We start from the raw sequence: 17929 nt of genomic DNA, 5'->3' as shown, positions 1-17929 counted from the left end.
AGGAATCAAAGAACTGCCATGATAGGAAAAGACCTCTAAGATCACAGCATCCAACTTTCAATACCCCTCACCAAATAATATATCACCTAAACTAGAGCATGCCTTGAAGTGCCTCATCTACAGTTTTTAAATACCTCCAGGGATGGTGACTCTACCACCTCCTTGGGCAGCCCGTTCCAGCACCTGACTACTCTTTCAGAAAAGAAATTCTTCCTAATATCTAGCCTAAACCTCCCCTACTGCACTTTCAGGCCATTTCCTCTAGTCCTATTGTTATTTTTCTATTTGCTTGAGAGAAGAAACCAACACCCACCTTACTACCCACCCAGGTAGTTGTATAGAGCAGTAAGGTCTCCCCTCAGCTACCTTTTTTTCAGGCTAAACAACCTCTGTTTCCTCACATGCTCCCCTCACAGGACTTGTTCTCCAGACCCTTCACCAGCTTGGCTGCCCTTCTCTGAACTCCCTCCAGAAGTTCAACGTTTTTCTTGTAGTGAGGGGCCCAGAGCCAAACACAGTACTCGAGGTGTGGCCTCACCAGTGATGAGTACAGGGGTGCAATCACATCCCTTCTGCTGGCCACACTATTCCTGATACAAGCCAGGATGCCTTTTTGGGCACCTGGGCAGACTGCTGGCTCATATTCAGCCAGCCATCAACCAGCACCCCCAGGTCCTTTTCTGTCTGGCTCCTTTCCAGCCACTTTTTCCCAAGTCTGTAGCATTGCATGGGGATGTTGTGACTGAAATGTGGGATTCAGCACTTGGCCTTGTTAAACCTCATACAGTTCACCTCAGCCCATCCGTTCAACCTGTGCAGATCCCTCTGCAGAGCCTTCCTACCCTCAGGCAGATCAACACTCCCACCCAAGCTGGTGTCTACAAATTTGCTGAGGAAGTACTCAGTCCCCTTATAGAGTTCATTGATTAAGATATTGAGCCTTCACAGCAGAAGATAGCTGATGAGCTGCTGTTAAGAGGCAGAAACTGAGAACGAGCTGCTGTAGATCCTTGTGTTGTACACTGGGAAGAAAGCGTTCAGTGTCATCAGCTCAGAGCAAGAGAAATAAAGAAATACTACAAGGCCAGGAGGCCCAATACCATGGAATTGCCTCTTTTTGAAGGGATCTGGAACTGACACCATAAAGGCAAATAGCTGCTTTGTGCCTGATGGTGTGAGTTTTTCTCTGAATCAACAGAGCATTGTCCAGCTTACCTTTTCCACAGGTCTGGGTTTATTCTGAGAAGGCCACAGCTCCCCTCACAAATATCTGAGTTTTATTCACTCCTGTTGTCTTTATGGCACCACACTGAGAACAAGCAGGTATGAAAGATGGATCCCTGTCAAAAGTGAATTTAACAGCTGGTGTTTATTTGTGACAAGAAATACTAATGGGAGCAGAACATTAGTGTTAAATGTAAACTTGTGTTGCTTGAGTGTCAAAAATTGTCTATTGCCATCAAGTAAAATATATCCATTCCCTTCTGACCTTGGTTTCCCTCTCATTTCTCCAAGAGCACTCCCAGAAACAGGCATAATGAAGTGTTTAGTTTTTTAACAGTGCTGTTATGCCTCCCTTGTTGTGGCCAATAGTTTAATCCAAGTGTGAAATTTCCACAAACCCACTTCTCACTCCCATATACCTGCCTCATGTAAAGCCCAATGGAAACGATCCACTATCAACTTTTATTATATTGGCTTGGGTTCTCTTTTCTTTTACCTCTGTACTCAGTTGTGCAAAAGTTTAATTCCTGTATTCTTGCTGGAAAATCCCATTGGGACCTAGTGCTGTACCTGAGCTATGAAATTTCAGAGCCAGATCCAAGTGCTAGGTTGATAGTACAGGCCCAGCTTGCTCTGAGCTCCCAGCCTGTCTCCTTAAGTAAAAGCTGCTGACTCAACACAGTGTAGCTGTTCCCCTTTTGTTATGAATATTGGAAATAGAGATGCTTCCTAGGTGCCTCTGCTTCTCCCTCCAGATAGTTTCCCTGTCTGCTGACTCCATATTTATCATCTCATGGGTATATACATCATTAATGTATAATGCTGTACCATATTTACTCTTACGTCTTCAGTGCAGAGATTTTTTTAAAAAATAAAGCTACACCAAGCATGCAGGTTTGTATATGGCCTTCTGATTAATGCCAGGAGAGCCATGGTTAAAAGGGATAAAACACTGGATATTTTCTGACTAGCTGAAATCAACTCACCTAATCAGGACACTGTAGAGATGTAGTATTGAGTACCATTGCTGGATGCAGTAAGAAAGTTTGATGATGTCACCATCTACATAATTTAGAATGTGTTTGTGCTTATAAAGGGCTAGAAAGGAAATAAAAAGTTGGAGGGAAGTGAGGACGGGGTACATGTGGCAGCAGAGTTGAGTCTGCATTTTCTAAGTGCAAAGTGAAATCTTATCTTTAGGAGTTTCAAAGGTTTTTTAATTTTATTTTCCAGAAATTCTGACAGTTCTCAAGGTAGAAAAACACAGGATTAAGAGACATTTGTTGTGCTAATAATACTAGGAAAAAAAAAAACAGGGATGGTATATTTATTTTTATTTTTGTGAATACTAAGTTTTCTATTTATGTATTACAGCCAGCCCTGACAGAAGACTAATTACCAAAAGATCATGTGTGACAACACATTAATACTCTTAGACAAAATTACATTTAAATGAATATTGATAGTTTGAGTTAATCTGTGTAAGAGGAAGATCTGTAATTAACTATAACCAACCATAATAAACTGAAGAAATGACAGAGTTAAGCTAAAATGAAAGCAAACACTTTGGGATGCAGAGAAGCATCTGTGTGTTTTAGTTTTCCCCCCCAGTGAGCTATACATTAAATGTGTAAAATGTTAATGTACTATGTAAAATCAGACTGAACTGAGTTTTTATGAAGAAACCTAAGACATTTTAGTTGCCCACTCTAAGTCTGGTTCATACACTGAATGATTCTAGAATTTCTAACCCATGTAAACATTCTTAGATTCTCCAATTTGTCATTCAGATTGAGAGAGCAAAGTTACACAAAGTAAGAAAAAAATGTCAGCAATCTGTGATCGTAATGCTACCAGAGCTAGATACATGGAGAACTGCCATTGACAAAAACTCCTATTCTCTGACTTGGCTCTAAAGCACCAACATGTCTGTCATGCCACTGAATATAACATGAGACAGAGGTGACTTCCTCCCTAGCCCCAGGGCCAGGATATAAATTGAGCTATAACCCTCCTTAAAACTTTCTTTAAGACACTTCTAGGTTAGTTATTTGCACAGTTGTTTCAAATGTGTTTTTAAAGTGCCTACAAACATACATCATAATTAAATTTCAAAGTACTAGAGCTGGGATATATACAAATGGAAAAGAGCCCTGGTATTACAAATTCATTTTGTTTAAAGGAAAAATTAACAAAAAAAGCTAAGGATGTCCCAGTTTTGTTTCTGAACCTCAGAGTTTTAAAACCACATCATGAAACTGGTACGATTGTCTACACTGGGAAAACTTCTGAAACACAGTTGGAATTAGTGGACAAGTTCAGTGACTTTTTTGAAATTAAATAAAAGCCAAGTAGCCACTTAGTCTTTTAAGATAGGTTGGGAACTACATTAGTCAGATTAGGATTTAGAAAATTCTTTTCACTCTTACCTGTGGATGAGCCACAGATCTTTGAAGTCTGAGGTTAAAATGTGGGCAGTTACATGCGCAGCTCCGGGGAACATTTTGATTATTTTTTTATTGCTCCTTGTCCCCTTCTAGGAAGCAGGTTGCTTCCTTCCAGCAGTGTTGCTGGCTCCAATGGAAAAGGGAAAAGCAGCAAAGCAGATGCTGAGCACAATAATAATCCAGTGAAGTGCTTTAAGAAAATGTTTCCTTCTTACTTGCACAGAGATAAGGTTGGGAGAAAAGAGAAAGACTTCATGAGATTTCATTTGGGAGGCTTTGCTTGCTGACACTTGAGAGGACAAAGTGACACATTTCATGGATCAGACTGTGGATGCTGTTGACCTGGACCTTAGTAAAGCTTTCTACTGAGTTTCTCACAGCATTCTCCTGGAGAAAGTGGCTATACATGGCCTTAGAATGCTGTACACTTTGCTGGGTAAAAAATTAGCTGGATGGCCAGGCACAAAGAGCTGTGGTGCCTGGAGTTAAACCCAGTTGGTGGCTGGTCACAAGTGGTATTACCCAGGGCTCAGTGCTGGGGCCGCTCCTGTTTAATATTTTTATCAATGATCTGGATGAGGAGGTTGAGTGCACCCTCAGTAAATCTGCAGGTGACATCGTATCTTTTCCAACAGGATGATTCTGTGACAAGAAAGGGCAGTAAGAATGTGCTTGGTGGGGAAACTTGAAGAACTGCTTGTCCTGTGTGGGGTCACTGCTAGAGGACTCTCAGTGTACGCTGGGTGAAGAACACAGGTAATGGACATGAAGGAGTCCTGCAGCCCATTAGTTCAGGGTGAAGACACCTCCACCTTCCTTGGCCTCACTGCAAATTTGCTGTGCAGCTTCAGAGTAAATACAGTTAATCCTATACCTTCTCCCCAAATGACCTTCCATGCCTAGTTGACTATGGTCTATTAAATCTACATAAGCTCTGCCTTTCTTTGTTGCCTGCTCACTCTAATGGAACAGCAGATCACATTCTTCTCTCTACCCTAATCCACGCTGTTTTGTTCTCCTCCTTCTTTCATTTTTCAGTTTCCTTTACTCAGATACTAGCTTTCTCAGCACCTACCCTCTGCTTCCTTTAATTATTTTTACTTGAACCATTTTCTTTTGCTCATTTGGTGACTTTGTGCCTTTCTGTATGCTTGGTTTTTTGCTTGCAGCCTAGCAGTGCTGGGACCTACTTCTCCATGCCACTTTCACTGATTTTCCTGAAATGGGAAGTGGAGCTGGATCTCCTGGTGAGGTCTGTAACAGAACTAAGGTGAACACAACTCCAGGCTTGTTCCCTAGAGTTCATAGTCCATTTTAGACTGAGAGTCTCAGTTCAAAGTCCCTCTCCTTACCCACTATCTTATCTGGCTTGACAGCTGAACAGCACACTACCTTGAAAGTGACGTGCACATGACGCTCCCAGGAATTAGTCTGGTGTATAGCTAAGTAAAGAGGTATAATCTTTATGGAAGAAAAAGTCTTCCAGCTAGTCCTAAATTACTAGCAGTTCATATTAGTGCTTAGCATCTGCCCTTGTGCCTGGTAAAAAGACACAGTGGTGTTTTTTTAAAGTAATGCTCTGCCACCAGAGGACTCAGACCAATCAGATTAATATTAAGCTCCATGTGGTGGTGGCCACGGGTGTTGCAGCAGGCTGACATTTACAGACACATGGGAAAGGGAAGCCTGGTAAAGAAGTGAGTACTCAGCAGCACTGGGACTACTTAAAAGCATGAACCAAAGTACCAAAACCAATGGTACAGCTCCCAGAGAGCCATACTGATGGAGAAATCATCAGTGTCAGCCCGGAAACATCCAGGAATCACCGAGAAATCAAGCCTCATATCAAATTAATTCAAGTGTGTTTTCCAATTCAGATAGTATAGGACCAGGTTCAAACTATTTCAGAGTGAAATTTTTAACTACTGTAATTGGAGGTGAGAGTGAAAAATGAAGTGTTTTGGGTTTATTATTTCCCTCTTTCCATCTGCAGATTACATTATGGGAAATCCCAGACAGCTTTAACCAAATCACCTTTAGATAGACAGCATAGGCCGTTCTTGAGGAAGCAAAGCAGTCTGGTTCAGTTACCAATGGAACTTACATGTTGTTCATCACTGTCCTCCAAAGACATTACTGTAAAACTAACTGTAAAACTTAATTAAAAACCCCGGCAAGGTCTGGGGCTGGTGCCTGAGAATGCATGTGTGTGGTGTCTTCAAATGTCAGTCACTGCAGAGCAAAGTGTATAAAATACTGTCCAGGAGGGGGACAGTTCCTTCTGGAATACCAGATTGTTTCCCCAGATTTCTCTCTGGGCTTGGATTGTCCTTCTCTCTTCCACTCTTCTCTCTCATGTCCCCTCCAATAGCCATGCTACAGAGTAAAGGAAGTGTGATATCTTGTTCTGTGCTTCTACCATCTATGTAGTATTTTGGACTTAAAAAAAAAGGAGAATATGGCCAGCTTCTCTAAGTTCTATGTCTGTTTTAATAAAATGACAAGCAGGGAGATGTGAAAAATCCAGAGATGATAGTCCCAATAACAACAATTTAATCCTCATGCTTTTACAGTGAGAAAGAGAATTAATTGGGAAAGAAGAATGTTTAATCTGTCGGAAGTTAAATATTTAGTGTTTCACCTTTAACGCTAATCATTGATATGTTGAAAGAAAAGAAGAATGTTTGTCTGGGTAAAGACCTCACCACACTGGTAATACTGGCAAACCTTCCAGTTCTTCAGAATTAGAGATGAAACCAAGCTGTAAAGTTAGCTGTTAAGGATGAAAAAGCTATCTCTTCATAGAACTGGATACATTCAGGTAATCACTGAAGACTGACCATGTACATGCATTTCACTCGCATTTCTCCAGGACTTTTCACATCTTAGAGCTTGGAACTGGCCCCAGCCATTTTTCCCCTGCAAGGCAAACCAGCACAACGGAGAAAGTTAAAATTTAATACATAGAAGCAGTCACATTTCTGCAGTAGGATGCCTGTTCCTACTCTTCTTTTCAAGGGCAGGTAATAGATATTTAGGTACATGTATCATCTATGTCATGCTTCAGCCAGCTCCATAGATCTTGCACTGTCTAGTCACAACTTAAGCCGTACAGGAAAATTATTTTACTCTGTCAGAGTTGAGAGATACTGCAGGTCTGGAGCACTCCACATGACTGTGAAGCCAATTCTTTTTAGGACTCCTTTTTCTGAGGGGCTGGGGGTAAGGAAGAGAAAAAGGCTGGAAGGCTGGAGAACTTGGGAGAAAAAAGAAAAACTGTTGAAGTCCTTGGAGGTGAGACTAGAAAGCGGGCTATAACAATCCAATTAGGATTACTGACTACTGGAGTGGGTGCTGGGTATTCCTCTTCCTCACTTTCCTTTTCATCAACAATATTTTTACAGAATCAGAAACCCATCCAGAAAATAAAATAAACCTAAAAAAAATCCTTTCTGTTTAAGCCTATGGCCTATTTTAATTTACTTTATTTTTTTCTGCTGAAATTTTTCAACAAATGCATCAGAACTAATTATGTGCGTAACTCTTTCTATTGACAAACTCTCCCAGGTGCCAAACTTTGAGATCAGTAGTTCAATTGTTCTGCTAAAAGTTGTGCAGTTAAGCAGTTGAGTTATGGATTGGGGAGCTGTGGTAATGTGCTTTTTATCAAGAGGGAAGAGATATAAAATGAAAATGTTAAAACCAAAGAAAAAAAAAAAAAAAAAAGATGCCACATCAGCCATAATCTTAATCTTAGCTAAGATCTAATGCCCAGCACCAAAAGGTTAAACGTGAACATTTTGATAACTAAAGAGTTTCAGTAGTAATTTGAGAATTGCATGTGTAGCTCAAAGCCTTGAAACATACCGAGAGAAGACAGTGAACTCAAATTACTTCTTGTTTGGAAAAGGACTACATCTTTGGTCACTCTAACTGTACTGAGATATGTTCTAGTCAGAAGTTTCACCCCATGGGTAGGATACCCAACATCACTCAATATTTGAAGACACTGAGAGTGTTTTATTTTGCTGTATTACATATTTTATAAACTGAGTGTAAAAGCATGAAGCCAAAAGTCACATTATTAGGTATACTCACCTATAATGCTGCCTAGCAGCTCGATACGATCAGAGCCAAAAAAGAGATGAGGTTCCCCATTAAAATGTGCCACAAAAGAAGGCATCCCAAATGCCTATTTACACCATGGAGATGAAAATAGATAATGTTATAATGAGAAATTTTTGCAAACACATTATCAACCTTCAGGAATAAAAAGCAAACTTTTTTCCTTCCATGGTTTCAGCTTCTTCATTCTTAAAGGTAAGTCTAATGGAGCCATCTGAAAGCAGAGAACTCTCCAAAGCCTGTGTGCCCCTTTAGAAGGAGCAAAAAAGAGCAGCCTGATAAATCCACAGTTCTATGTCAAGTAGAGATAAATGGTATCTCTTAATACTGGTCCAGTAGCTCCCTATCCTTGCAGTACAACCATAATGAGCCTGCTTTCCCAGAGCACAATGCAATGAGCTACCAACAACAGTGAGTTAGCTTTCACAAGTTCAAAAAGCAAAGACCACCTAAAAGTGATGGTATATGTAGTGTTCTCTAATCATCAGATTCTTGCTCCCCAGTATTCTTAATAGGGAAGGAATGCATGGCATGGGAAACATCTCACCCCATAATTTATTGCCTTCTCTGTTGTCTCTTTCAGTCGGTTCTTCACTGCAGGGGTTGAAATCATTTCAAGTAGCTCCTGGGTGACCTCTGATGATAGCCCAGCCAGTCCTGCAACCTAAAAAGAGAAGACAGAATTAGGAGTACTCTAATACTAAATATTCTAATTCCTACTATTGCCTAATTAATTTAATCTTCAGTGTTATTATTTAACATCTATCACCAAAAAAATTACAAAATACCCTTGAAGCACTTCTGGCAACCTTGAAGAACCTGTAGCACAACTGTCATGAGGTATCTTCAACCCATTCATCATTTATCAACTCTCAAATACAAAATAGAAGGAATATTTTGAACTTCCAGGCCCCAAATCTGCACATTTTTCCCAATGTGTTCCTGAACAAAGAGAGAGAGAGAGAGACAGAGACAGAAAGACAGACAGAAAGACAAAGAAAGGAAAATTCTGTGCTTGAGTTAACCCTCAGTAAGTGAGTAGATGACACCAAGCTGAGAGAGAGAGTTCATCTGCCTGAGGGCAGGAAGGCTCTGCAGTGCAACCTGGACAGGCTGGATCAATGGGCTGAGGCCAACTGTATAAGGTTTAACAAGGCCAAGTGTCAGGTCCTGCACTTGGGTCACAACCCCATGCAACCCTACAGGCTTAGGAAAGAGTGTTTAGAAGTCTGTTGGGTGGAAAAGGACCTTTGGGACAGCTGAGTATGAGCCAAAAATGCACCCAGGTGGCCAAGGCCAAGAGCACCCTGGCCAACCGCATCAGAACTACTGTGGAAGTGACTGTCCCCCTGTAACTCAGCACTAGTGAGGCTCCAACTTGAATACTCTGTTCAGTTTTGGACCCCTCACCACAAGAAAGAGATCAATGTGCCAGAGTTTGTCCAAATAAGGGCAATGGAGCTGATGAATGGTCTGGAGAGAAAGTCTTAGGAAGAGCATCTGAGGGAACTGGGGTTGCTTGGTCTGGAGGAAATGAGGCTGAAGGGAGACCTTATCACTCTCTCGAACTACGTAAGAGGAGACTGTAATTAGGTGGGTGTCAGTCTCCTCTCCCAAGTAACAAGTGATAGAACAAGAAACAAGAGGAAATGGCCTCAAGATGTACCAGAGAAGACTGGATATGAGAAAAAAATTCTTCACTGTGAAAGGGCTGTCAGGCACTGGCACAGGCTACCCAAAGAAGAGGTGGTATTACCATCCTTGGAGGTATTTAAGAGACATGTAGATGTTGTACTGAAAGACATGGTTTAGTGGAAAGTGCTAGATTAACATTCAGACTAGATGATCTTAAGGGTCTTTTCTGACCAAATGATTCTATTATTCTACTTTCACTACTGTTAATAAAACATATAATTCACTGTCCATCCTGTGTATCTTACCACATGAATTAACAAAAATATGTATTCTGGTTCTAAGTGTTATTCAAAGCATGACAAAAAAAATCATTCCAAACAGAGCTGCTATAGAAATTAAACCCACTTTTTTCTAGCTGAGAGTTTTCAAAATTCCAAGTGATTATTTGGCTGAGCTGTCTTCATGCCTATTCTGATCCAAGTCATCAGTAAGAATCTCTATCAGAAATGCAGAAGAACCAACAAAAAGGAGACACTTACAGCCACTATACTCTCTGGCTCACTGATATCTTGATGCTGGGTAAAAGAATAAAATAAGTAATTCAGTACTTAAGAACCAAAGCTCATCTCTGGACTTGAACACAACTTTTCTAAAATAAAGAAAAAAAAACAGTAATAGAAACAATACTAGTTGCTGCATAAACTGTCTCAGAGAAAGCTTTAAGTCACCCAATCTAGGAACATTTTAAGTGCTACAAACTACTGATCCACTCAGCCCATAGGACTCACCACGCATACCTGTGTAGCATGGTGGCATGGTTTTGGTAGCATGAGAGGTGACACAGGGATGGCTCCTGCTAGAAGCTGCTGAAAGTTCCCCCAGAAGTTCCCCTGTCTGCAAAATCTGGCCCCATCTCTGCTAAGGCCTAGCCTAGGGCAGCTAGGTCCTTTGTTATTGGCTGGGTCACAATACCTAAAAGGCAGCAAATAAAGCTGAATATAAGCTAGTTTTTTTTTTCATCTAATGCCTTCTGAACCACCATGACCTCATGTTTCCTGCTATGACTTCATTAAAAGGTATTTTCCTTTCTCTTGCTCAAATTCCACATCTGAATGAATTGAGACAGGAAGGGTGACAGAGGAAAGAAGGGAAAAGTTGTCTTCCTACAATACTGACCTGTGACCAAAAACGTGTCCAGAACTCTCTAGATAAGGGTTCCAAGTATTGTGGTTGTGTCATATCAATGGCTGTGATGAAACGCATGGCCCCAAGACTGTCTGAGATTAGTGGGAGACAAAGAAACATACTGAAACAGGGCATGGGATGAGGAAGAGAAATCTCGTCTGCAGAAGTGCTACTGAAGAGTATGATCTTCTCTGCAACAACCCCTAAAAAGTAAAAGTTATGCTGATTCACAGTATCTTCCATGCTAATGTCATTCATGAGCATATTTCTCCAGAAGTTCTTTTTATGGTTAAAATGCAGACTTCATCTTGTTCACTGATCTAGAGAGAAGCTGTGCACATCTTCACCTTTATGCCTCACTGTTAGTGAACATTTTAACACAAAGTGCTAGAGTTTAAAGACACCATCTAAGTTAAGTCTCTTACTTGTATTAAGGATACGTTGGAAGTCACTTTCTGAAATCTCTATAGGCACTTGGTAGTATTTTGCCATCCTTTTTACATCCTTCAGCAAGTATTCTGCACGCTTTGGCAACAATCCTGGGGGCTTGTTACCTTTCAGAGAAAAGTTCCATTACGATTTTCAACTGTATTATAGTATCACTGGACAAACTAGATCTCATGCATACATATGCCTAAGAAATGGTTCATGTTGGCTTCTGAAATACACACCGCAAGGATTTACACATAATTTATTCTGGTTTTGCACAGACCAATCGTTTAAGTTAGCAGAACCAGTTTTAAACCAATGTACAAATGTCCAAGCAGGGATATACATCAATTCAGATAATTGACTTTTAAGCTAAACAACTACTAATGCATGGTAAAACAAATGTAGAAACGTGTAACTTTCATGATTTATAAGTCTTCAATGAAGAACTTGTTCTGAAGTTCTGAAGTAGCCATTAGTTCTAATGGCTAAAAGCACTATTTTACGGCATACTTGCACCCTTCATGCATATTACTAACTACAAGCATTCCACAAATCAATTCAGGTTTTAAGTCAACACCAAACCTTTAGGAAAAGTGTTCGTATCCTATTTTAGAAGTGACGAGCTTTTGCATACTCTGTATATGCCACAAGCAGTATAATCATCTGGGGCTGTGTCGCTGCAACACCATGAAATTCTTGATGGCTGATTTCTCAGTCACTACTGAGCTCCACAGTCCTACAGTTAATTTGACACTGGTGCCAAAACTTAAGTTTAAAGCTGGCTCTATGGGCTCTGCACTCACCAAGAGCTTGGTCACTAGTGTCCTACTAGGGAAAAAAGTAATAGCTCTGTAGAGCTAAACTCCCTGTATTGCCTACCAGTTGCTTGCATTATGCCACCAAGGAAAGCTGGGCGAAGGCACAGATCAATATTCCACATGTGCTGGTACCGGCAAAGCACCTGGAATGTAAAGGTGTAGTAACACATTAACAGTCAGAGATGTCTGCAGAGGTGTGTGTCCCTAGGAAGTAAGATAAGGTATGAAATAAAACAATACCGATAATGCTTTTATTTTACCCGTGCTAGGCCTAAAGTCCTTCTTCAGAGGCTGTAAGAGAACTCTGATCTCAGTAAACCAGAAAGGACCGCATTCGTAGTACGACCAAACAAAGGTAAATAAGGAAAAGGTCAATCAAGCTCATGAGTGCACACTCACCCTTAATAAAGATCAAACCACAACTATCCCCAAAACAAAACTTTCAAGAATAACTCCCAAATAAGCACAGGCCATGCTGCCATTTGGCTGCGGCACACTTCCTTGTGTGCCTGGTTTTCAACCCCATGTATCGCTAGCAAATGAGACAACAACAAAACCCAAAGATAAGGTGGAGAAGGAGCTGCTGAAGCGGGGCGGGAAGGCACGGCGAGCAGCCCGGACGATCTGCGTACCCTGCAGATCCCCTGATCGGAGAGGAAGCGGCGGCAGCTGCGGCCCTGACCGAGCCTGCCCGGCCCCGCCCCGGCAGCCGCCGCAGAGGCCTCTGCCGCGGAGAGACTGCGGGACACCCGCGGAACAACCTTCCTTCCCCTCACCTCAAACCCCAGCCAGGAGTAAGGGGACACCACATCGTAAAAAAACTCCACGACGGTCCGCCCCATCCTCTCCCCGACCCCTCCGCCGCCGCTATCAGCGCTCTCCAGCGGCAGCAGCAGCGGCTGCGCCTCCCCCGGCGCAGGCGGGGTACGGAGGCGGGGCCGCCCGCTGCTCCCCTGGGACGCGGTCTGGCTTCGTCCCTTCTGGCCCCTTCTCTCTGTCGTTTCTCTTGTCGCTGGTTGCCCCGGTGTGGCTAAGGCCCGGTCCCGGCTCTGAGGTGCCCTGTGCTGTCTGCCCGTTGAAGATCGGGTTGGGGGGAGGAGGAGGGGCGCGTCCCGGCATGTGTTCCCGGAGCACGTCTGCCCTGCCAGAGCCTGCAGAGGGTATGTGGAATGTGGAAGAAAAGAAAAAAAAAAACCACAAAATCCCCCCCCCCAAAACCTCCCCAAAACCAAAAATCAAACCAACCAACCAACTAACAAATCATTCCCCCCAGAAAACTTAGCAGATGGGGTAAGAAATCAAAGTCCTTGCTAGCTGGAACCTCATCGTTACAAACCGTTCAGTGCACTCACTAGAACTTTAAAGAATTTTCTTACACTACAACCTAAAGCACAAAGACAATGAATAATTTTCCTTTTTTTGAAATTTTTTTTCATTATATTTGTATACTTAGTCTTATGTTACACCAGTGAAATAATCTGTCTCTGCCATAATATTTTAAAATCTTCTCAAGTATATTACAGTATTCCGTTGAATCATATAGTATGGAGAATATTGCACGGAGGCAAGAATGCACTACTTCCCATCTCCTTTTTGATACACTCAGTAAATTTGTTTCCCTATGTTAAGGGTGGCTTGTGTACAGGAGCAACAGTACAAACTCAGCTTTTCCAAAATTACACAGCCGACCCTTTTTCCATTATCTCTTTCCTCAAGTGAATCCTCATGGTCAGAGACAATCACAATCTGAGCTTAAAGAAGTGAATTTCATCTTTCCTTCTGCCTGATCTGGAAGTGCAATATGCTTCCCTACCACTTTGTTCCACCTCTGAGTTATTTGCTCTTTGAAGTAACTGATGTACAGCCACAGGCTCTTTTAAATGGTACTTAGAATGACAATGCTGAAGAGTGATCATTGCTGGCCTGCCAAGGACTGATAGACTGGCTCCAGTACAGAGTGCACTCATATATGGATCACTAACAGAGTTATCACAATTGGAAGGGACCTTTAGAGATCATCTAGTCCAACTCTCCCACTAAAGCAGGATCCTCTAGAGCTCATTACAGAGGATGGCACCCAGGTGGGTTTTGAGTATCTCCAGAGAAGGGGACTCCACAACCTCCCTGGGCAGCCTGTTCCAGTGCCTGGTCATCCTCATAGTAAAAAAGTTTTTTTCTCATGTTTAGATGGAACTTCTATGTTCCAGCTTGTGCCCATTGTCTCTCATCCTGTCACTGGGAACTACCAAGAAGAGTCTGGCTCCATCTTCCCTGCACCCATCCCTTAGATACTTGTAGATATTAACAAGGTCTCCCCTCAGCCTTCTCTTGTCCAGGCTAAAGAGTCCCAGCTCTCTCAGCCTTTCCTCATGAGAGAGGTGCTCCAATCCCCCAGTCATCTTCATTGCCTTCCGCTGGACTCTCTCCAATAGTTCCCTGTCTCTTGAACTGGGGAGCCCAGAACTGGATGCAGTATTCCAGCTGTGGCCTCACCAGGGCAGAGTAGAGGGGATGAATGATGTCCCTCGACATACTGGCCACATTCTTCTTAATGCAACCCAGGATTACATTGGCCTTCCTGGCAACAAGGGCACACTGCTGGCTCATGGATAATTTACTAGCAGGACCCCCAGATCCTTCTCCTCTGAATTGCTTTCCAGCAGGTCCTCCCCTAACCTGTACTAGTGCTTGGGGTTCTTCCCAGGTGCAGCACCCCAGCAGAGAGGAATCTGTTGAACCTCATCAGGTTCTTCTCTGCCCAGCTTTCCAGCCTGTCCAGGTCATGCTGGATGGCAGCACAGCTCTCTGGAGTGTCAGCCACCCCACCCAGCTTTGTATCATCAGAGAACTTGCTGAGGATACACTTTGTCCCCTTGCTCAGGTCATGGATGAACATGTTGAAAAAGACCAGGCAGAGTACTGACCTCTGGGCCTGCTGGTTACAGGCCTACAGCTCGACCCTGCTCCATTGATCACCACTCTCTGAACACAGCCAGTTCTCAGTCCACCTCTCTGTCCACTCATCTAGCCCACACTTCTTGAGTTTCCTAATGCGGATGTTACGGGAGACAGCATCCAAGTTGAGGTAGGTAATGTCCACTTCTCTCCCCTGAAATAGCCAGGCAGCAGTGATGTCATAGAAGGCAATCAGGGTGGTCAGGAGTGATTTCCCTTGGGTGAATCCATGCTGACTTCTCCCCTTGACATTCTTTGCTTTCACATGGCTTGTGATGAACTGAACAGAGAGCAGGACAGGTTACAGGATATCATTATCATGGTAAAGTGTCTATACTCAGTTTTAGTCCCCACCCTCTGTGTATGTGAAGAGACCAATCAAGGACAAAAGACAAGTGTGGTAAGCACTGTAGCTGGATCTCAGCTTTGATTGTATAAATACTCTCTGTTCTGTCAGTCTGGTGTCTTGTTTTCTGCCAGCCAACCTTGGGCAACGTTGTATTAAACCTGCTATCTTGTCTCTGTGTATGGTTTAGACTTTGAACACAGACTAGGTAACCTATTCTTGGGACAACAGTTCCACTCTTTTGTCTTCCTCCCCTATATTGATGACCGATATTGAATATGCTGGGCTAAATTAAGTTTTTTAATAGGTATGTCTCACTGTGTTTTATAGGTTTCCAAGCACTCAAAAGCTCTGATAACAGCCCTGTTTCCCTTTAGAAGTTAAAACATAAATGTGTCTAACTTTAGACAATAGATGTTAAATGTTGAGATTATAAGTTTCCATCATATGAGTATGCTTTCTTGCAAACTTTTATGTCTTAGATAACAAGATATTCATTATAGAAGAACTGTTTGTTTTTATAGTTAGAATGTTTCATCTATGAAACTATATTGATTGATCATTATATATCTGGTCTTGGAAAGGAAATGTGCCATTTCACATGTAGTTCTGAAAGGACATTGTAAGGATGAGCTAACATTAACAGCTATAATCAATATAATTAAAATAATTTTGTAAATTATTCTGAATACTTCTAGGAATTTCATCTGCTTGACTTTCTCTAATGAATTCATCATACACTGATATGATAAACATGATGTTAAATTTTGCCTCGGAGAAGCCAAGCTGCTTCAAAAATACTGCTTATCTTACATATTATATGTATTTATATAAAGAGAGAGAGATTGACTGAGAGAGTCAGATTGGCTATTTTTGAGTGAAGCACAAAATATTCCTCTCTGTATTACAGATGTTAGACTCATCTCTCTAAGATCAACCAAACCATGTATTATTTAGTGCTGTCCATCTGTACATTACCTCTGTAAGGTAGAGACATTAAATGCAGACAGCAAGAAGAAAGAAAATCCCACACTATTTGTCCTCTTATTTATTACTTGCTATGTGATAGCACTGAGAAACCTTGTCATAAAGCCAGGTAGAGTCAAGACCACTCTTTATATGTACATGTTAGGGCTGGAAATTGTCCTGCTAGAAGTATTTGAAATGTATAAATAAGATCACAAAGGACTTCTTCATGTCAGCAAACTGATTCTTGATTCCTTTAAAGAAAGCAAACTCTTTTAAAAGTGTTTGGACAGTAAGTCATATTCATGAGAAAACATCAGCGTTGATAAAGAGAACATTTCCTAAATAACAAACACTGCTTCTTTGAGCTGATACTTAAGATAAATATGAAAGCAATCCACTGCTTAGTACCAGTAGAGTTTTTATTCTCACTTTCCATCTTGTTTCTTTTAAAGACAGATGAAGATGAGACACACAGGCATTGTCACGCTCAGAACTCACTCAGCAAACCCACTCTCAGGTGGTCTCACCTACTCACTAGCTTATTGGGCTGCATCTTCACTAGCAATCACACACATTTGCAAGCCTGCCCTAGGACCTGTGGTTTGACTCCATTTACTGTACTCAGACCCACATACACACACGTACACACAGACTAGAGAGCCCTCACACAGAAAATAGTTTAAAATTACTTTATTAAGAAGATAGGTGCAGGACATGGCCAGAGAAGCATCCTGAGAAGCAAATTATCTACATGCGATCCTCTTAACCTCTGTTTTCCCACACTTGTTCTTCCTCCAGTCACTTAAACCCATCCTAACTTTGGTTCATCCCCTAGCCATTCTACCTCAAGTCCTGTGCAATCTCCAAATGCTCTCCCTCTGCATCCTGCCATGTGTCACAATTCCCTTAGTCCAAGATGTGATCTGGAATGTGTTCCCGATGACTCATCTTTCTGTATGTAATTTTGATTTTCAACAAATCAGCTTTCTGAAACTAAAGTCACTTTAACTCAAGGATAAAAAATCTGAACTGTCAACAGTAGTTTGTGACATGTCACTGAAATCTTTCTTGACACCCGAGTACTGGGCAGTGATCCAATCATTACGAAAGAATTTGGGAGAGATCTGAGATTATCCAGAGTGAGGTTTTGACCAGGCATGTTGGTAGACATGGTGGCAAAAAAGAATTCATGAACAAATGAATTAAAAAAAAAAATCCATTTGGAAGAACTGGCAGGGCTTCTGTAAAGGAAAATCCTGCCTTACAGGTTTTTCAAGGGATCAACAAAATTATAGAGTGTGATGTTAAGAGATGTTACAAGACACTGCTTCTGGCATCCTCTGGAATTTGAGGATTCTTCCTTTTAGGACACTGGAGCCTATGGATCTGACTGTTGCTTCCCCATGTGTGGGTTCAGCCAGTAGTGAGGCTCAGTGTTTGCCCCAGAGTACACACACATGTGCCTACACACACACACAGAATGCAAACATGACCAACACCACACACTGCAACAGGCAGAGTGCTGCCTGTAACAACACTCATGAAAATAGAAGTATAAGTAGTCTAGTCCTGTTGCTCTCTGACTGATTGAAGCTGAGTTCCCTAGTGAAGACACATCCCTTCACAATTCAGATTCATGAGCATATACACATTTGCAAATCCCTTGAATATCATCATGAGCCCTTCTTATGTACATGCCCTGATCATGAGCCCTCTTGCCCAACCTTCTACTTGCCAGCTAGTCCAGCCCAGTACTCTCTGGCAGAGACATGCACTTACACACTTTTCTTGCA

The 17929-nt window shown here is 41.9% G+C and overlaps 2 protein-coding genes across 2 annotated transcripts in view; one reads left to right on the top strand and one right to left on the bottom strand.

The window, feature by feature from the left end:
• LOC139805020 (rap1 GTPase-activating protein 1-like) overlaps nt 1-6146 on the top strand; it is a 45961-nt gene extending 39815 nt beyond the window's left edge. The window contains exons 22-23 of the mRNA XM_071762973.1: nt 322-329; nt 3765-6146. Coding sequence (XP_071619074.1) covers nt 322-329; nt 3765-3958 — 202 coding nt within the window. The 3' untranslated portion in view covers nt 3959-6146. The remainder of the gene's footprint in view (nt 1-321; nt 330-3764) is intronic.
• A 55-nt stretch (nt 6147-6201) lies between these two features.
• GSTK1 (glutathione S-transferase kappa 1) lies at nt 6202-12830 on the bottom strand. Its single transcript, XM_071763104.1, has 8 exons — nt 12643-12830; nt 11928-12009; nt 11042-11170; nt 10608-10708; nt 9971-10006; nt 8344-8460; nt 7770-7863; nt 6202-6590 (listed from the first exon to the last, which is right to left on the bottom strand). The coding sequence occupies exons 1-8, from the start codon at nt 12706-12708 to the stop codon at nt 6550-6552; spliced, it is 666 nt and encodes a 221-aa protein (XP_071619205.1). The 5' UTR covers nt 12709-12830; the 3' UTR covers nt 6202-6549.
• Nucleotides 12831-17929: the final 5099 nt, after the last annotated feature.

This window comes from Heliangelus exortis, chromosome 1 (assembly GCF_036169615.1).
Source record: "Heliangelus exortis chromosome 1, bHelExo1.hap1, whole genome shotgun sequence".
In the NCBI taxonomy this organism is placed as follows: Eukaryota; Metazoa; Chordata; class Aves; order Apodiformes; family Trochilidae; genus Heliangelus; species Heliangelus exortis.
This window is presented reverse-complemented; position numbering and strand designations above follow the sequence as displayed.